Below are 21,451 nucleotides of genomic sequence, written 5' to 3' on the forward strand. Positions count from 1 at the left end.
AAGACGTCGCAGAGGAGTTTAGTGTTTGCTGTGCCAAAAACCACTTCTACCATGAGCAGCGCCCTGGGGGCCGTCCTGTAGACTTGCACCTCAGAGTCCGCAGCCTGATCCTCAGCCATGGCTGTGTGGCCGAGGCCCAAGTGGACGGACCCAGTAACCACCCGGGAGAGGCAGTCGGCTATAAAATTGTCTTTGCCGCCAACGTGCTGAATGTCAGTGGTGTACTCAAAGATGGCGGAGAGCTGACGCTGCTCTCGAACAGACCATGGCTCTGAAGATTTGGCCATGGCGAACGTCAGCGGCTTGTGACCAACGAAAGCCGTGAACTGTCGGCCCTCCACCAGGAAACGGAAATGACGGGTGGCAAGGAAAAGAGCCAGGAGCTCCCTGTTGAAGGCGCTGTATTTCCTCTCGTTGTCACAGTTGTGGCCAGTGTTGGCCAGCACGGTTTTGGCAGCATCGAAGGCATCAGTCATTTCTGGGGACCAATCAAACACTTCTGCCGGCCTCCTGCCCCGCAAGGTGTCATACAAGGGTTGCATGAGTTGGGCTGTATGGGGAGGAAAAGTTCACCATGCCCAGGAATTCGGTGGCCGAGGGAAGTGATGGACGACCGGCCAAACTCACACTTGGCCAGGTTGACGATGAGACCATGCTCACAGAGCCGACCGAACAGCTGCCGTAGATGCGTCATGTGGTCGTCTGCGGACACACTGGCCACGAGAATGACGTCCAATTTGCGGCACTGGGTACCGGTCGGGGGTGGTGGCGTTGTTCAGGCGACGGAATCACCACAGGGACGCCAACCACCATCAGCCTTGGTCACCATGTGCAGGGGGGAGGCCCACGGACTGTTCGAACGGCGCACGATGCAGAGGCGCTCCATGTTGGCGAACTCCTCCCTCGCGATCGTCAGCTTGGCAGAGTCGAGGCGCCAGGCTCGTGCATAGACTTGGCCCATGGTGCACTACATCACCATGGGCCAACCATGGTAATGTAGTGCTCCATGTCATGTTTAGCCACCGCCGATGCAAACGTGGGCGTGGTGATGTCAGGAAACTCAGCAAGCAGGCGTTGATACAGGTCCCCGGTAGAATACGTGTTCAACAGACAAAGCGCCCCCACCCCTCCCAGCGTGCAGGGGTACGAAGCAAAAGAGAGGGCGTTGATCAGTCTGTAAGCGCAAAGGAAATCCGCCCCCAGGAGCGGCATAGACACGGCGGCCATGACGAAGTCCCAGCCGAAAAGCCGCCTGTCGAAACACACTTCCACATACCTTGTGACATAGGTATGAATGGGTGTGTCGTTGGCGGCGTCCATCGGGGGGCCACACCCACCAGCCACGGTGTCCACAGGCTTCGCCGTCAGGATGCTGCGCTGAGCCCCAGAATCGACCCGCAGCCGCCTGCCGACAAACAACAGCTTGCAGTCACGGCCAGCGCTCACAGCTGCTAATGAGCGCTGGCCCGGGCTTTTCCCTGGGCCCCAAAACTGCAAGGTTGGTGACACTGCTTGGCCTTGGCCCCAAACCTGGAATGGTAATAACACCACCCGTCGTCACGCTGTCGGCGGGCCGTTACAGCAGCTGCGGTGTCCGGGTCGTACCCCGGGGGTGGAAGAGGGGCAGACGTGTGCTGAGGGGGTGGCAGCGCATGGACAAACTGCTGCCTGTTGGCGAGGAAAATCCTGTCTGCCTCCACAGCCAGTGTCCAGTAGTCTCTGGAGGAAAAGAGGGGGGAGCTGGCCATTGCGGTGCGCACGGGTGCTGAAAGCTGCCGCAGGAAAATGTGGGCGAAGAGGAATGAGGGATCCGCCGAGCCCAGAACAGCCAGCATCCTCTCCATTAACTCGGCCCACTTGCTGTCGCCCAGGCCGTTCAGGGAAAGCAGGCGGTCTGCTTTCTCCAGCTCCGACAGTTCAAAGAGGTTCAAGAACGTTTTGAGTGCGTCGTACTTGCCGACAGCTGGAGGAGCCTCCAACTGCGCCATTGCCCTGGCTGTCGTCGAGGCATCTAAGGCCGCTACTACGTGGAAATACTTTGTAACGTCCTGTGTTATTCCTCTCAGCTGGAACTGGGCATCGATGTGTTGAAACCACGGCTGTGGGTTGTGCTGCCAAAAGTCCGGTAACTTGACAGTGGCAGCGTAGATAGCACCGACGTTAGCCGCTTAAGGTTGTGCGACTTGTTTGCTGATATGCAAACAAGTCGATATCGCATTGCGGGATGCTCAAGGAATAGTTTAGCAAAAAAACGTTGCATCGTCTACGTCCGTGCGCGAGTGTGTCCGGTGTGTGTGTGTGCATGTGTGTGCGGTGTGTGTGTATGCGGTGAGTGAGTGTGTGTGTGTGTGTGTCTGTGTGTGTGTGTGTGCGTGCGTCTGGAAGTCTGTGCGTGCAATAATGCATGCATGGTGTGTGTGTGTGTGTGAGCTGCGGGCTGTTTGGCACATGCGCACTTGACCAAGTGTGGAGGAGTAACTTCTCCGACAGGCCTGCTATCATATAGTAGTAAGCCAGTAAGATACTGTGGGATTGGAAGGACTGCTTCCTAAATCTGATGAAAAGTTGCCTTTTGTTAGACCCACTATGGTCTGAAATAGGACTAGACCCAATAGGACTAGACCCACTATGGTCTGAACGTGTAACAATATAATCTGTGTAAGTTGAATGTGCTAGGAGTGTGTGTGTGTGTGTGTGTGTGTGTGTGTGTGTGTGTGTGTGTGTGTGTGTGTGTGTGTGTGTGTGTGTGTGTGTGTGTGTGTGTGTGTGTGTGTGTGTGTGTGTGAGCTTGTGCATTATGTTTTCCTTAACGGTTTTGAGAGTAACATCGATGACATGGTTTTCCCTTTCAAAATAGTTTGTTCTCATGTTGGTCTATCATGAGCAAATCACGTGCTGCTTCTCATTTCCGAGATCAAAGAAGGGGTCCGCCTATCAGGAGGCAGTGCGACGACGAGGCCACGTGAGACGCATGTTTCCACCGCAGTGGAGCGCGGCGACTCGCGAGCGCAGCGCACAGAAGACGGGAGCTCCGCCTTGCGCCCCACAGCACAGGTCTCGTGAGTTACCCCACCTCGTGGAACTCCACCTCGCGCCCCGCAGCACAGGTCTCGTGAGTTACCCCACCCCGTGAAGCTCCACCTCGCGCCCTGCCACACAGGTCTCGTGAGTTACCCCGCGTCGTGGACGACTGTCTTCTGCTCTTTTTTTTTTTCGCAATTAGAACCCGCGTGTTTGCAGAATCACGACTTCGAGCGAAATCGACGTGTGGAATGCGTGCGTTATTTCGCGCTCGGTTTTCGTTGCCTCAAGCGCTCACGTCGGTCCTCCCCACACCTTGGACGCCGCTTACTGACGGCTGCTGCCCCACTCCTGCCGCTGCTCTCCCCCCCTCCACCCATCTCACTCCCTCTGTTGCTACAGAGTGACATACCGCACTTGTCACGCCCTTCTGTGAGATTTTAGGAGTGCCGACGTTAGCTTAACCCCATGGTTCACACGATGTCAGACCCCCCACAGAGCCCTGATCCGGCGGTGATCCACAGCCCTCCCCCGGACCCAGCTCTAGTCCCGGACCCGTCGGTGCCGAACGGAAGGTGCGAGCAGGCAGAGCAGCAGCAGCAGGAACCCACGGGGGACAGTCCGGTGGAAGGCTTCAACATGGACCAGGAGATGAAGATCACGGACAGCATAGAGGACCAGGGTGGGTAAAACTAAGATAATCAGGCCAGTTGTAGAATGTTGACCGTAAGGAACTGCATGAGACCGCTGGGTCGTTGATACAGTTGTTTTAGCTGTAATTGTCTATCAAATGGATCAATGTAGTCCATTCAAACCATGCAGATTGGAGATGTCAATGTCGGTGAGTCTTGACTCTTGACATCACTGTGGAAACAGATCAATGCTTGGCCATTCTATTCAGTGTTTAAGAATAACTGCCAATATCATTTAGTTCAGCCTGTTTACATTAAATTCTGGTCAGTTTTTGCCACACACACGCGCACGCACGCACACGCACACACGGGCACACAGACACACCAACGTGCGCGCACACACACACACACACACACACACACACACACACACACACACACCCACACACACACACACACACACACACACACACACACACACACACACACACACACACACACACACACACACACACACACAGGCTAGTCCCCCTCATAACGAACACTTTTCTAATGGTTGTGAGTACTGCTAGGGTTTGTTAATTAACCCCAATGTGTTTATTGTTATCCCGATAGTTTGAGGGAGTTTTCAATAACATTGTTTAACTGGCTCCACAGTCAGACCACACCCGTCCTCGTTAGTCGTCCTAGTGTTGAATATTGTTCTAACGTACAGCGGAGCATGTGTGCTCTACATAAGTAATAGGATTACTGTAACTGTAATACCATCACTGTGAAAAGTAGTAAATTGATTATGACAGCGTTTATTTTTTAAGTAGTGTACGCAAGTACCGGATCCGGAAGGCTAAACACACACACACACACACACACACACACACACACACACACACACACACACACACACACACACACACACACACACACACACACACATACTAAGAATGATGACGATGGTAATGAGGAAGATGGTGGTCTGGCCTCCACAGGTCTTCTGGAGAGCAGCATGCGTCTGAAGCCCCACGAGGCCCAGAGCTATCGCAAGAAGGCCCTGTGGGTGTCCTGGGTGTCCATCGTGGTGACCATCCTGCTGGCCATCGCTGCATTCAGTGAGTACTGCACCCTCCGGCCACGATCCAATAGACAAGCCCTGTTCCATTTGGACCTTGTCCCCTATGTAGTTCACAAATTACAGGGGGTCACCATTTTGTAGTTTGGTGCAAGTTTTGAGTTAAAGGTGCTTAAGGTACTTAAAGGTGCTGTAGGTAGGCCTGTCGCGATATGCAATAAATCAATTAATTGCGCGATAAATTAAAATAAGCGATAATTTTTTGCCGGCCGCAATAATTTCCATTCGCACTCTTTTTTTTAGATCATTGCTTTATTGGCCTAATCTGAGAAGAAATCTATGCCATAAACAGAAATATTATAGGCCTTTATTACACGGGTCTTCTCAATGCCGTGGAACGCTCCGTTCACTTGCATAGATAGTCCGGTAACTTGTCAACCCCAGCGTCTTCGTTTGCTAAGCAACGTCAACGTCTTTGAAGGACTATTTCTCTGCAGATCAACACTACGAATGCTGCTAACGAATAGATTGTAAAAAGACACACCATGTGAAGTTATTTTTTCGTCTTGGCAAGTAGCCTTATAATAAGCGGGATGATGTAGTATAGAACGTCGCCGGTCATTATCTAAAATAAGCCCCTTCAGGGTGAAGCAAGACACCTCCGCTGCGCGTCGGTCGCCTGTTCGCCCTGTCGGGGCTTATTTTCCCGATAGTGACCGGCGTTCTATGCATTATATATATTTATATATATTATATATATTTAGCAGGGTAGGCCTAAGTAACAAATGTCGGGTTGAAATCGGGCTCCGGCTCATAATTACAGGGCACAACGAGTAAACCCCCTCGTCAAGTGTCAGTAGCCGCGTTGACATGGACACATCTGTTCCGCATAGATTTCTATGCGGAACAGAAAATGATCATGTATACGCCTCATTCGGAATACAATTATCTGTTCGGCATAGATTCTATGCCGAATAGAAGTGGTGTAGTCAGTTTTAATCGCCATGTATGCACTTATTCCGAATAGATTGGGGTTTAATTTAGAGCAGCCGCAGTAGTTCGTAATTGGTCCACTGAGCTCCGTCGGTACTTTTAAGCACACCGAACTTCACCGCTGTCAAGGAAAGTGGATTTATTGCCTGATTCACGTCTTTGTTATCACTCCGTAAAAGTAGTCCGGTAAGCGTGTCCGGTTGCTAAGCGACGGGACATGGGTGTTTATTAATGACGTGTTCGCGTATCGTAGTGTCCGCGCGCGTCCGAGGTAACTGTAAATGAGTAGGCTACTAGTGCCGCTTTTCCACTGCATGGTACCAGCTCGACACGACTCGACACGACTCGACTCAGCTCGCATTTTTTGCGTTTCCACCGCGGTACCATGGTATCTGGTACCTGAAGTGGCTGCTTTTTCTAGTACCTACTCGCTCTAGGTTCCAAGCGAGCTGAGCCGATGCTAAAAGGTGACGTCGGCAGACGGCCGGCGACTGATTGGCCAGAGAGTGTGACGAAGTCACGAGAGCGACATGGCAACCATGCTGGTAACATCCATAGCAGCGCCGCAGCCAACATGTTCCACTTCTCCAACTTCTTCAACATGCCAGCTAATAATAGTAATGCGATCGATGTCCTCCATTGTTGTTATGTGGGTTCTGTCCATGTGTGGGTTGCGTATGTGTTGTTTGCGTCGCGTACACAAATACGTCACGGCCCTTTCGCGCAGCCGACCCCGCCCACGTCCAGGAGGTACTATTTGCGGTGGAAAAGCACCCGTGCTGCTACCGTGTCGAGTCGTGTCGTGTCGAGTCGTGTCGAGTCGAGCTACATGTGCGGTGGAAAAGCGGCATAGTAGTACTTTTGCAGGCTGAACGTTAAAATCAGTGGCGGCGCCAGAAATAATTTGTTGCAGTTGCTTAACAGTTGCTGTATGAATTCAAGAGGTTGCTGGTCAAAAAAAAACCCCTTGATCAAAACACCTGAATTTGGCAGAGGCACGGCCGGGAAGACATTTTCGGAACGGGTTGGGGTGGTTGCGGTCCCGTACGAGGCAAGTTTACAGTACAGTAACAACACAGACTAATCGCACCACTGTGATTGAGTGTGATCGTATCATTTGACAGTTCAACGTGCGCTATCTTTCTCCCTCTCCCTCACACACGCACAGACATAAAGACGTAAAGACATAGAACAATATAGAGGAAGATCTTTAAGAAGGCCAACATGAAAATAGCCCAGCGGCATGTACACATTCACTGCTAGTCCAGGTGGCACTGCGGCCACACGACATATAACAAACAACATAGTTCTCTCAATCAACAGCCCGTCACCAGTCCCCCAACTACAAGGTTAGCTGTCCTGTCAATAGTGGTGAATTGCACATCTCAGACCCACCGTCGCCACGGTACATTCCACAGCATTCACATTAGTTGCGCGATACGTCTCAAATGTAGGCCTATGTGGAACATTAATACAATAGTTGCTATTATTGTTGATACTATTATACTTCATAATACTTCTATTAAGGGCGGATCATACCAGGCTACGATAAACCCATCCTTTGGCATGAGTCAAACCTAGAATCTAGTTCTACTTCAAAACAAAATCACATGGGCCCCAAGTCAATATGCTGCGACGGGCAAACTAACATTATTATAATGCTTAAATAACCAAACGGCCTACCTTAAATCGATGTCTTGATCACAGGACGTCTTGCAATATTCCACTTTAATCCATACGGTTTAACACACCAACATTGCTAGCAAGCATGTGCTAACATTGTATTGCTAATTCAGAACTGTGTAGGCTACAATATTTTCTTCCGTTTCTTCAGACATTGCCCACATCCAAAATGTGTCATGTATAAACATATAAGCCTATGCTAATTATATTATTTTAACTAAAAGGAGGTACCGTATTACAACAAATTAATATATCAAGACACATCGTGTGATTCACAACACAAAATGAAAAAAGAACTGTTAGGAGATCTCGCGGGAGTAGACTGGATGACGATCAATCCTGTATTTAAACACCAACTTGTAGGTTTAGTTGAACTTATTTAATACCATTTTACGGAAAATGGCATTATTTCAAATATGTTGTTTGAGTTTGACAAAAAATCAGGGGTTGCTCTGGGGTTTCTGAGTAATTGCTTGGAGTTGCAATAGCAACGGCAAGCAACCGTTTGGCGCCGCCCCTGGTTAAAATACTTCTTAACTTAGAGAGATGGCAGCTGCAGTAGTTCGCAAATGGACCTTCGAGGATTCCTGGTCACTAAATTCCCGTAAGACCAGACCACTCTCTCCCACCAGTCTTGGCTGCAGACTCGCATCCAAATTCCTCTTGTTTGCGGCGGAGCTTAAGGTAAATATAAAGATCTGACGAGAAATTGACGTTGCTGCGCTGTCCTCCTCCTTCTTAATTGAAGGAGCAGGCAGAGAAAAGCTCTCTCCTGCTGTGCTTTCATTAAAATCTAATTTAAAATCCCCGATAGTGATAAGACATCCATTATGTCGCCGCCGGTCCAGAGATGTGTCAGGTGTGCGCGAGAGACAGAACGGACACTTTTGTTACTGCCATGTATACAGTACATTCGGAACACATTTTAGGAACAGATCTATGCCGCATAGAAATCTATGCGGATCAGATGCGGATCAGATGTGCCATGTAAACGCGGCTACTAACTTGTTGCATTGTCTGTGTGGGAGGCGGAGTCCTGGCGCAATCGTGTTTACATCCTTTTTATTTAGTGTTTCAATTTTATTTATTGTTTTTGGTGGTGTTTGGTTTTTATTCAAGAGCATTTTTTGTTAATAATAGATTGTTTTTGGTTGTTTTGTTAATTTATTCTGGATATTTTAAATGTCTTCCAGACGTCCAGTTCCAGTGTTCTTTAAAAATAAAGGTTTATTGATCTTCAAAAGGGTGTACTTTATCATTATATTAGTTGAAAAACGGCAATATTATTGCTTATCGCAATAATTCCGGGGCCAATTAATCGCCCAGAAAAATTTGTTATCGTGACAGGCCTAGCTGTAGGAGCGATTTTAGGGTGATGATGTGAGTGGAATCTGTTGGAAAGGGCCCAGCCATCTAACAACGGCTTTTGAATATTCAACAGGCACTTGAGCATGGAACACATGTTGTTTGTATTCATGCATATAAGAAGCCTTCTAAGCTGATATCTTATAATGAAACTAGTCCTTTAATATCCAGACCTTGATTTTGTAATATTTCTGTTAGAGAATATTACAGAGCTGACTGATCATTTTGATGGCCTTGCTGGTTTTATTAGAAATCTGTAGTTCACAGGAGATAATGTGTTTTAAGATAAAAAATATATGCTCTTAAACAACAGCATTGGAATTTAAATATACTCCATTCGTGTTGATTCTACAGTCAACATTTAAGTATCCATTATTCCAAGCTTCAGCTAGAAGAAGATAGAAAAATTATTAATGGTGATGATTAATATTAATAGTGAGACTAATCACACATATGGACTCCTGCTGTTCTCCAACACAATGACAAGGTGCTAGTTTCAGCGCCAACGAGATGCATGACTCTCGAGGGCCGAGGCGTGTTCGTTCTCCACTGCACTATAGCCGACCACCACCGGAATACACAAACACCTGACAAAGACAACACAAAGACCCAGATCAAAACTCTGTTGGACTGTGTTGCTTCAGTGGATTGTCACTGGGTTGACAATTCAGCTCTGCGTTCCACCCCTTTAGGCGCTTGTTGTTGTCAAATTCCTGTTGAGTCCCAATCGAGACCAACAGAGTTAATGAGGTAGGCCCTGCCCCTTCGGCAGGGGACTGGGTGATAAAGCAAACAGACCCATTCCATTCGATTGGTTTCCCCTGATTGGTTGATTCCGTTTGGCGGGCTAAGCTGGAAGGCTGCTTGGCCGGACTGATCAGAATTTACCAAAAAGACAAATGAACACTAGGGGCCCTATTTTAACGGTCTGAAACACAAGTGAGAAGCGGCAAGCGCAAGTAGCTTTGTGGGCGGTTCTATGGCGATTTCGCTATTTTACAGGCGCAAAAATGACTCTTGCGCCTGGCGCAAATCTAAAAATGGTTGGTCTGAAGTAGCCTAAGTAGTTGGAGTTGAAGTAGTTGAAGTAGTTGGTCTGAAGTAGGTGTGGTTTTGGCGTAACGTGCAATAAACCAATGAGAGTGCCAGCTCCCATCCCCTTTAAGAGCCATGAGCACATTTGAATCTGATGAGTTGATATTTTGACGCCGCGTCTGCAGTCTCCGATGAGACAGATGGACATGCATTTCAAACTTCAAATGGCTCATTTTATGGCCAAATAATATGGCCTAATTCACACATGGAATAAGGTTTTCTTCCACAACTTCAGAAATACTGAGTCCTCAAATAAATTTCGGCAAAGAAAACTTAACACACATATGATATGCGGTAACTGTGGTTCTATTTAATGATATACGCAATACATTATAAACATTGTTTCTTATCAGTATCGTATGCATTATCGTTATCGACTTGTGTTCCTAATATGCATGTGTCCCCCCGTTAATATACATTGCCATGGACTGTATTATGCGTTACGTGTTTAGTTTGCGTGTGTTTGAACAGAGTCACCTGCAGTCATTCATTATTTTTAACACTCACTAAAACAATGTTTTTTCATGATCAAATACTCATCAATCCTAAAAGTTATGGGCATGTACACGATGTCTGTGTCAAGAAAATATGTGTTTGCTGTACGGTCTTTGCAGATGCATTGATTTAAAAGTACAACTTATTGCCGCTGTATCAACTGTTCTTTCCCAAATAATTTACCAAGAATGTGTGGCTAGGTAGATGAGAGAAGTAAAGTGTATGCGCGAGGTGCACAAGCAACATTATGCATGCGCCCTTAAAATAGCATCTGAACAACGCGCCGCTGACTTTAAACCAGGTATTTCCTGGTTTGTGGCGCAAATGGTTTCTGAAACTGCAAAATAGCAGTTTCTGGTTTGTGCCAGAACACGCCTCCTCCTTGCGCCAAACCGCCCCTTGGGGTGCAAGATCATTCTCTAATTTACCGACGCGTGGCGCAGGAGGGAAAAGAACGCTCTGGACCAGTTGCAAACTAGCAACGACACATGCGCCAACGAGAAAGTCAATTGCGCCGGGCGCAAGATATGGCCCTATAAGTCTTTTTAGATTAGTGTCAAGTGTAATATCTTTACCATAATCTGAATGTCTGGAGAATCCCATGTTCCAGAATGACCCTGTGTTGAATTGAGACTTTGATGAATCAAAACCTTTTATACCATTAAAATGTAAACCTTTGGATGTTCATAGCTATCAAAGTTAAGTAAAATAAATAAATAATTGTAGGCATCAAATATATGTTGACCATAATTAAACCCCAGTCTTTATGCTCCTCTCTTGTCTCTATCCTCAGGCTCTAATCTATATTTAGTAGCAGGAGTTCTAATTTCTCTCCGTACTATCTAGTCTACTTGATGTGTGTAGTTTGCCTGCAGTTATAGTTTGATGTAAACTGCATGCCAGCCTGGATCTGGTTTTCTTTTAAAAAAATGTTTGAGTCAGTCTCTCTTGTTAACGGGCGACATTGACGAGAGTCACCATGGTTACGGAAGGGATGAGGGGTTCCTACGTCACTAAGTCCGACGGGCTGGTGACAGCGATGACTGGTACACCCTAGGGTTGCCGCGGTATACGGTATTACCGGTGTTACTGGTGTTGAGGACAACACCTATTACTCGGTGTTGTACACCGGCAAAAGTAATAAAAAATAAATCAGTAGAAATTCATAATATAATTATAATTAAGAAAATAAAAATGTAATAATAATATATATATAATAATAGATAGGCTACCTAATAAACCGTTGGAACGCACAAGACCCGTAACCATAGCAACGCCGGTAAACAAACCCCGCAAAGCCCAATTCCTACGAGAGCTCCCCGCGCTACGGCCATCCGGAGGCGCACAGAGATTTTGTCTGTGATATTATGTATAAAATTATATTAGACTATTATATATAGAACGTTATAAGACGCTGTCACCGAGAATTGGCGCGCTGCCAGACGCTGTCACCGAGTGTGAGAGGAGAGTTGACGGAGAAGATGGCGGTTGACCTAGTTTCAAAGTTTATACCGTTGATGATCGGTAATACCGGTGTTGACACGAGTGTATCACATGACCTGAGCTTGTTTCACTAGTCTGGTATATTAATATGCAGACTCACGTCCCACCAGGGGAAGGATAATGTAGTTGTTAGGGATGGTTAACTCCCAGCCGAGAGGTTCTGGGTTTAAGCCCGGAATGTCAACAATCTACCGGTAGTGAGCAAGATGCCCTTAAACCCAACCTGCTGAATGACACATTTCTAGAATGCATTTTATCCCTTTTGGCCAAAAGTATCTTTGCTAACCGTGAGAATGCAACAATTATATAATGACTAACCAAATACATGCTACAACAATCACCACACCCACGCCCAGATCTCTTGTTTAACTTGACAAACTGTAAACGAACGAACCTCAGGACACACAACTGTGAGTTACTCTGAGGATATCCTGCATTGGATCTAGGCTAATGTCAGCCATGGGAAGAGAGAATGAGAGAGAGAGAGACAGAGACAGAGTGCGTGAGCTGGATGGATGGACAAGACAGATGGATTGATCAACAGTCTGTCAATCCATCCATCTGTCTTGGAGGGATAGATAGACAGACAGACAGAAGGACAGATAGACAGACAGAAAGAAGGACGGATAGACTGACAGATGGATCGATATATGAGGACAGATGGATACGTCGATGAGAAGATGGATAGCTGGAATAGAAAGACAGACAGATAGTAAGAAGGTTCAACCAAGATGAACATAAAGATGGGGTTGTTTAATCATACAAACTTAAAACTTCATTGGCTTCATCCAACTTGATGATGTCACTGAACTTCTGTCCTGGATGAGAGCACCCCAGCGGCATAGTGTTGATGCCACAGCCCTCTCTCTCACTCTACCTCTCTCTTTCTCTCTGTCTCTGTGTCTCTCTGTCTCTCTATCTCTCTCTCTCCCTCTGTCACTCCGTCTCTCTGTCTCTCTCTCCCTCATCACCTGTTCCTGCTCCCTGAATACGGTCAGGCCTGCCTAGGGAATGATTTATGGTCAGAGTATAACACACACGCACGCACACACACACACACACACAGACAAACACACAGACAAACACACAGACAAACACACACACACACACACACACACACACACACACACACACACACACACACACACACACACACACACAAACCATTACCATTTAACAAACACAGGTGCAAGCGCATGTTTGGTTTGTTGTGCATGTTCACGTTGTCGCTGAAGCTGTGTGTGAGAGAGAGAGAGTGTGTGTCTTGTTTGTGTGTACATGTGTGAATTCTGCAACTGAAACACAGGGGCAAGTCCTTTTGGTGGTTGATCATTTATGCAACCGGAGTGCAGAGTAGCCTTTGAAACATTGTATCGCAGTATTGGGAATAATAATGCTTAATTTTTTTCTGCATATCCGATATATTGTCAATGACTCCTATCTTCCTTTTCCTATATTGACCAGAACAAGTGGAGTAGAATGATAGAACACTAGTCAGGCCCTGCAGCACAGTGAAGCACACACAAAACCAACAAGACGAAGCTCGGCAGCAGAATCCATGACAACGGTTGTTGCTGTAACAAATCAAACAAGGATACCCCTCCTGTGGTGGCCCATGATAATGACACAAGAAACCATCTGATGGGAGAGTGAGATAGACATAGAGAGAGAGAACGAGAGAGGAAGAGAGAAGGAGTAAGAATGAGAGAGAGGGATAGATAGTGAGTGAGTGAGAGAGAGAGAGAGAGAGGGAGAGAGGGAGGAAGAGAGAAGGAGTAAGAATGAGATAGAGGGATAGATAGTGAGTGAGTGAGTGAGTGAGAGAGAGAAAGAGAGGGAGAGAGGGAGAGAGGGAGGAAGAGAGAAGGAGTAAGAATGAGAGAGAGGGATAGTGAGTGAGTGAGTGAGTGAGTGAGTGAGTGAGTGAGTGAGTGAGAGAGAGAGAGAGAGAGAGAGAGAGAGAGAGAGAGAGAGAGAGAGAGAGAGAGAGAGAGAGAGAGAGAGAGAGAGAGAGAGAGAGAGAGAGAGAGAGAGAGAGCAGTTCTGAAAATGAAATGAAATGAAGAAAATGTAAGGACAAGCAAGTATGTGTGTGTGCATTTATAAGCGTGTGTGTCTGTGTGTGTGTTTTTGTTTGTATATTACTCAGTATGTGTGTGTATTAGCGTTAAATTTGCGTTAAATTGTGTATGTATTTTCTAGTCTATCTGTTTTGGTGTGTGTGCTTGTATCACTGTGTGTGTGTATGAGTGTGTGTATGAATATGTGTGTATTAGTTCGTTTGAGTGTTTTTTTGTGTGTGTGTGTGTGTGTGTGTGTGTGTGTGTGTGTGTGTGTGTGTGAGTGTGTGACTCTGAGATGTGCTGGAGCCCTGATACTGCGGCGCCTCCCTTGGGTCCAATCAGCCCGCTGCCGTGCTCTGCTTTGACGTTCCAGCACAGCGGCTCTCATTTACATCCAACAAAGGATTTCATCTCCCCCTCCTCCTCTCACTCCTCCTCTTCCCTCCTCCTCCCCCCTTCCTCCTCCTCCTCGCACTCCATCTCCTCCTCTCTCCTGCTCCTCCTCTCACTCCTCCCACTTCCCCTCCCCCTCCTCCTCCTCCCCCCCTTCTCCTCATCCTCCTCTAACTCCTCCTCCTCTCCCTCCTCCTCTCTCTCCTCCACCTCCTCCTCCTCTTTTCACTCCTCCTCCTACTCCCCTCCCTCCTCCTCTCCCTCCTCCTCTCCCTCCTCCTCTCCCTCCTCCTCTCCCTCCTCCTCGTCCACGACCTCCTCTCCCTCCTCCTCCTCCTCTCCCTCCTCCTCCTCCTCTACCTCCTCCTCCTGTAGAAGGAGAAGTACGGATGGCCGTGTGGTTAGATACTGAGCAGAAACACACAAACACACTAGGGGTGTAGCGGAACACTGAAGTCACGGTTCGGTTCATACAGCGGTTCAGACATCACGGTTTGTTACGAGTTCGGTACAATGAAGAACTATTGTACTACTGTAAGTGACTGGGAAATCGAAGTTTTCCCACACTTGCGACGTCAATGAGGCAGGCGGGTCCTCTAACTCTTGTGGGTCGCCGCCATTCGCCATACTCATCTTTAGTGCTGCTATCTCTGTTCGCATATCGGAGTTCGCGTTCTGCGCATGCTCGAGATCTTGCGGCCGGGGGACGTAAGCTGGAAGTAGAAGGAGACGGTAGTTGTGTTGTTTTCGCCATAGAAATATAAACAATTCTTATTTCTTTATAAGTATATTTAATTATTTCTTTATCCTTTTATGGTTGTCGCCGTCAGAAAACGAGAAAGGGCGATTTATTTAAAAAGGTGATGCAGAAGATGGAAGAAGCCGGTGTCATGCCAGTAGTAGCCATTACCCCCTATAAGAGGTGTATCATCATCAACATGCATTCAGTATACACTACGCTTCAATTTCACCCAAGGCTGAATTAAAAGTTCATGTTTTCCTAATCGTTGGTCATCATTGAGGTTGTAAACTAGTAACTTCGGGCAAATCTGTCCAAATATTTTTTTTTTCTTCCGACGTGTTTGCGATCATTATTCATTCATTGCACCGCGGTCGAACTGACGGGGATATTCTCTGATATTATGAATCTTAAAGACTGCATTGGGTTTTCTGACTTTCTGGTACTTCCACAACAAGGACTCTTAGGTGGGGTTATCTCGGCCATGGTGGAGAAGGAATTGGGGGAAAGGAACTTTGGCTTTGACTCCCTGAAGTCCAGATTGAATCTTTACATGGTGAAGAAAGGGATTGTTACCGTGTGCGGGACAGCTGTCAGTTCACTTTGGGTCCATGACATTTCTCCGACGCTCCATTGTTCTGACCTCTTTGTCGTATGCAGACTCCTCCGGCTGGACTCCGTCTGGACTGGCGTCGGAGAAATGACATGGACCTGAAGTCAACTAAAAACATCTTTCTCGAATGCCGCTTGAGTTTGTTGTTGCTGGTGACATAAGGGGTCAGCCGTTGACATACTTCAGCCAATGAATTGATTTTCTCACCGCCATGTATACTCGCACAATTGCAGTTGTCCAATTGACAAGCATAGTCGAAATATAGCTTTAATCGCATTAAGCTGTGCATGTAAAAGTATTGACTGACTCACTCACTCGACCGTCGACCTGACAAAAAACTGTAGCACTAGCCAGAAGGTGGAGCTCGGCTACCTAGGCGCCAATGAGGGCTGCAATTTAGTTGTCCCTGAAGAACTTGCGTATATAACATTAGTTCCGCCTTACAATGATTTATTCCCCCGCCAGTTTTATCAAATTTTATACCATGTATTCTCTGTATAAATCCATGCACTGAACCGTGACGTCCATACCGATTCGGTTCAATACGAATACATGTATCGTTACACTCTAACACACACTGATATACCCACCCACAAAGACACACGCAAACCACACACACAAAGCACATTTACTTGTGTTGAGGATAAATAATATAAACAACCTTATTGGGGAACAGACCATATACCACAGGTCAGCCTGTTAGCATTTTACCAAAGTGTTCGAGGAAAACCAACTCTCACTCATAAACAGGTTGCAGCCTTTCCATACAGAAACCATGTAGACAGGGGTGGTGCCCACAGGCGGACTCTTTATTTCAATGATAACCCTTTGGTGGCTTCGGGTTAGGATGCCTCTACACGCCTATTTCCACAACGGCTCTATTTGAACAAAGACGGTTGAGCCGTGCCTGATCAAACAAGCACCTTCCAAAAAATCCACAGCGAACTGGATCATGGTTAGCGGTGTGTGCCGAGGACGCCTGATGGCTGCTTTAGCCTGGGTACTCATGATATGAAATAAAACAAACAAGCAAAAATAGTTCTGGGTTCAGGTGTTCCCTATGCACTGTTGTGTTTGATCTCTACCTCTGTCGACGTGGCGGCAGCATTTCTGCACCGGTGCCAAGTCTCCCGAACTTTAATTGGCAGGCTGTAGACAGGTAGAATGTTTCCACATCTCCTCTCTCCCATCTTCCGACCATCTCCTCTCCCCTCCCCTCCTCTCCTCCGTTCCCTTACCTCTCTCCTCTCCTCTCCTCTCTTCCCTTACCTCTCTCCTCTACTCTCCTCCCTCTCTCCTAATTTTTAATCTCCCCTCCTCTCCTCTCCCCTGCTCTCCTCTCCCACATCTCTCCTCTCCTCTCTGCTCCCATCCATCCTCCCTTTCTCCTCCATTCATCTCCTCTCCTCCCTTTGGCTCTCCTCATCTCATTTGCATCCCCTATATTTCCTTCTCCTCCTCACTACGTCTCCTTTCATCTCCTGTATGACCTCCCTTCCCTTCCTCTCCCCCTCGTCTCCACCCTTCTACCCCGTCTCCCCTCTGCTCCCCTCCCCTATTCTTTAATCCCCCTCCCTCCTCTCTATTCCATCATCTCTCTTGAGAGAGAGAGAGAGAGAGAGAGAGAGAGAGAGAGAGAGAGAGAGAGAGAGAGAGAGAGAGAGAGAGAGAGAGAGACTGCAGGCTATCTCATATTAATGCATTCAGGCTGATGTTGCTAAAAGCTAAAGCAGAGCCCAGTGGCTAAAAATAAACCAGCAACGACAAAGAAAAGAGTATCTCTCTCTTATCTATCTATCTATCTATCTATCTATCTATCTATCTATCTATCTATCTATCTATCTATCTATCTATCTATCTATCTATCTATCTGTATATAGTATTATAGATGGATAGATAGATATTATCTATCCATCCATCCATCATCCATATATATTTATAGATATACAGGGACGGCTGCTATAAATGGGCTAACAGGGCTAAGCCCTCCCTACCTTTTACAATAAAACATATTGTTTTATATTTTGGTAGAACCTAAAGTAGGGTGACCAGACGTCCTCTTTTTCCCGGACATGTCCTCTTTTCGAGACCTAAAAAATGCGTCCGGCAGGGATTCCAAAAACGTCCGGTATTTTGCCTCGTCGCAAAAAAAATAAATAATATTATTGTTATTATTATTATTTAGTTTTTTGCCTCGTCGCATATTTGTGTTTCTGGGTCTTTCACATAACCTACTAGTTATTACCATTGCATATGTCTATGGTTATTACGGCCTTCCAAGTTCTGGAAATGGTATCTCCCTTACGTTCCACCTTCTTGCGCGAGCTGACTGTAGAGAGAGTCTGTCATTGGGCGACCGATCTCAGGGTTGCCAGAGCCACGATAATTATCCTCCAAATACGACCATTTTGGGCCTTTGGTACGTTACTTTGCCATTTCCAATCTGGCAACATTGAGCACCTTGCCGCTTCCACTCTGTTTACAACAGCACATTACATCTGCAGCCATGCCTAAACGTAAATGTAAGTTCACGGACGAACTAAAGAAAAAAAAAAAAGTAATTTATTATTTAGAATATTGTATTTGTTATCATTATTGCTTTAATATATGAGGAGGACTGAAAAGTTTCTAATTTTCTTATTTTAATGTGGCCATATAAAGATTTTATTATTTAGAATGTTTTATTTGTTATCATTATTGACACAAAAAAGATTTGTTATACATTTGCACTTTGCAATTTTGTTAAAGTTCAATAAATAGATGTTCATATTGTCATTTCATTTGTGACATTTGTATGCATTCACATGGTCATGGTGCGGCATGCTATCCACTACCCACCCCCCCCCCCCCCCCCCCCCCCGCGACGAAGTGTCCTCTTTTTTACAAACTCAAATCTGGTCACCCTACCTAAAGCAACAACAGCACCAAAAAGTGACAGAAAAACCCAGGATATATGATACATATATCTTGTTTTTTTTCCTGTGAATGGGCCAAATGTTTTCAGTAGTAGCGTAAGCTTAGCGTAAGCTTCCATTCAATTTTGATTGACAGGTATCGTGACACGGCCCCTTCATATGCTTCCCATTTGGGCTAAAGTCGTTCAGCCCAAGCACAGTAGTGTAAGCGGCCATTTCATTGCGATTGGCAGGTGTCGTGACACGCCCCCATTTGGGCTATTTTCATTTAGCCCAAGCACAGTAGCGTAAGCTTCCATTGACGTTTGATGACAGGTGCCCTGACACGCCCCCTTCAAATGCTTCCCATTTGGGCTAAATTAGTTTAGCCCAAAGGCTGACCTTGGACTTACAGCTAGCACAGTAGCTACAGTACAGTGACCTTCGACCAATCACAGCACAGTAGCGCAAGTGCAGTATGGCGTATGTGTAGTATGTGTTTTTAAACGTATCTATCATAATTTACTTATTTAAATAAATGAATAAACTTTAAATGTATCCATGAAATTTAGTTGTTTCTGTCACACAAATTAATTAAATGCTGACTCATCTATCTAACATTTTATTATTACGCAGTGCATTACGGAACACACTGCTTTTACTGTCAGGACTGCGGTCAGAATATGGCCGGTAGTAGTTAAGCGGGTCAACAACGTTTCGTATCGAAACATTAAAAAAGCATATGTCTAAATAACCCAACATGACATGACAAGTGTGTAGAGAAAGTGGCCCCTCTCCCAGATTCATTTCAGCAACAGGCAGTAACAATAAGGTTCTCTAAGGAATCGGAAATTATCAAATTTAATGTTACATACAACATTGCCAAAGAGGAGTTGGCATTCACCAAATTTAAATCCGAAATTAATCGCATGAAGAAAAATGGATTAAACGTCAACCCGACGTATAGCGAGGAGATGGCATGTGCACAATTCATTGCAGTAATAGGCGACAACTTAAAGCAAAAGACAGCTGCGGACGTCGGAAACGCCACATACATGTCCTTTAGGGCTGTAACGATACACAAATTCACGATTCGGTTTGTATCACGATTTTTGACCCACGGTTCGATACATCCCACGATTCTTTTAAATTTAAAAAGCATTTTATTTAAACAACACTTAAATACCAATTATCTTAATGTAACATTTAATAAATAATTTGGAACACTGAACAGATTTGAACCGAAATACTATTAAAGTATAGCTAAATTAATAAAGAAATAACCAAAGATTGCAGTTGGAGGATGCTTTTTGCTGGTAGGCATAATAGGGCCCCTTTAACTGTTTTATTGGTTTATTCAAATATCCTTATTAGCGCTTCTTATTAGGCTATGTAGCTTAAATAATGACATAATCAGGCCGTATAGAATGCAATATGTTTAATAGCCTAACTTTCAATAGATGAGGAAAAACATGAACGTCGCAATAACGAGGCATAGTGTTACGAGTAGCATATGTGTGTGCGGGAGAATGGCAGTGTGCGTATGCGTGTGTGAGTGACGTCAGCGAGTGAGTGGACGAGCGAGGAGAGCGAGCGGTAGCGCGTGTGTCTAGTGAAGAAGCGAACGAGTCCGGTAGAATAAAGTACCCATCCTGTCAATAATCGGTGGCCGCTTCATTCCGACCTATAAGCAGACAAACTGCCTGTCAAATCACACAAAACAATAGAGACAGGATCACACAGGCAATTTTTTTCGCGCTTGGCCCACTCTGGATAAATGTCGTTCATATCGCATATGAGGACTTCGACGGCTGTGGAGAAATGCAATCCTCCGTAGCCACGGAGAGCTGTGATCACAGAGAGGGCATCTCGTCACATATTTACGGCATCGATAGGAGGGGGCGCTGTCAGCAGACTATTATCTAGACAAATTATTAGCAAATTTCAATCGGACAATTTGACCGAAGAGTTAGAAAGGGCATATCGCGCTTCTGCCTTCTCACACCGCGAGACAGGTTCGTGGCTTTGAGTATCGCGATTTTCGGTTTGATACGCGTATCGTTACAGCCCTAATGTCCTTCATGATTGACGGCGACACAGACGTCTCTACCAAAGAGTGTGTGATCGTCTACAGCCGCATTTTGCGCAAAGGGAGACTGGTCAACATTTTAAGTGTTTAATAGGCCTACTTTAAGCACAAAAAAGTTAGATTTTGCTTAATGGTTTAATAATAATAATAATACATTGGTTTTATATAGCGCTTTTCTCGGTACCCAAAGACGCTTTACAAAAAAACCACAAAACAAAAAGGATACAAATGAACAGTATAGTACATACATGCATACATACAAATATTCCCAAAACAACAATACAGAGAAAGATAGGACAATGAGAAAGAGAGAGAGTGAAATTTTTTTGTCAGGTGTTGTAAGTGATGTTGAAGAGATGTGTTTTGAGTTGACTTTTGAAAGACTGCAGTGAATCAGAGTTACGGATGGCCAGGGGGATGGAGTTCCAGAGGGTAGGGGCGGCGATGGCAAAGGCTCTGTCCCCTATGGTGCGGTATTTGGTCCTGGTGATGGGGATGAGGGTGTTGGCAACAGTGGAGCGTGTTCGGTGTGGGTCAATGGGGCGTTGGAGGAGATCTGTCAGGTATGAGGGGGCAAGGTTGTTTAGGGCTTTGTAGGTGGTGAGGAGGATCTTGAAATGTATGCGTTGTTTTACTGGAAGCCAATGAAGTTGACGTAGGACGGGCGTGATGTGTTCTCTGGAGGGAGTGTGGGTGAGCAGTCTAGCAGCGGAGTTTTGAACATATTGCAGTTTTTGAAGAACAGTGGAGGGGAGACCATACAGGATGCTATTGCAGTAGTCGAGTCTGGAGGTGATGAAGGCATGA

General features: G+C 46.0%; 1 protein-coding gene across 1 annotated transcript in view; it reads left to right on the top strand.

Moving 5' to 3' along the window:
- Window positions 1–2,975: 2,975 nt before the first annotated feature.
- Window positions 2,976–21,451, top strand: part of LOC132455153 (transmembrane protein 163a) — a 67,416-nt gene continuing 48,940 nt past the window's right edge. Inside the window, exons 1-2 of the mRNA XM_060048901.1 lie at window positions 2,976–3,703; window positions 4,640–4,759. Of these exons, the coding sequence (XP_059904884.1) occupies window positions 3,490–3,703; window positions 4,640–4,759 (334 nt within the window). The 5' untranslated portion in view covers window positions 2,976–3,489. The remainder of the gene's footprint in view (window positions 3,704–4,639; window positions 4,760–21,451) is intronic.

Source organism: Gadus macrocephalus, chromosome 4, assembly GCF_031168955.1.
Source record: "Gadus macrocephalus chromosome 4, ASM3116895v1".
NCBI classification, from domain to species: Eukaryota; Metazoa; Chordata; class Actinopteri; order Gadiformes; family Gadidae; genus Gadus; species Gadus macrocephalus.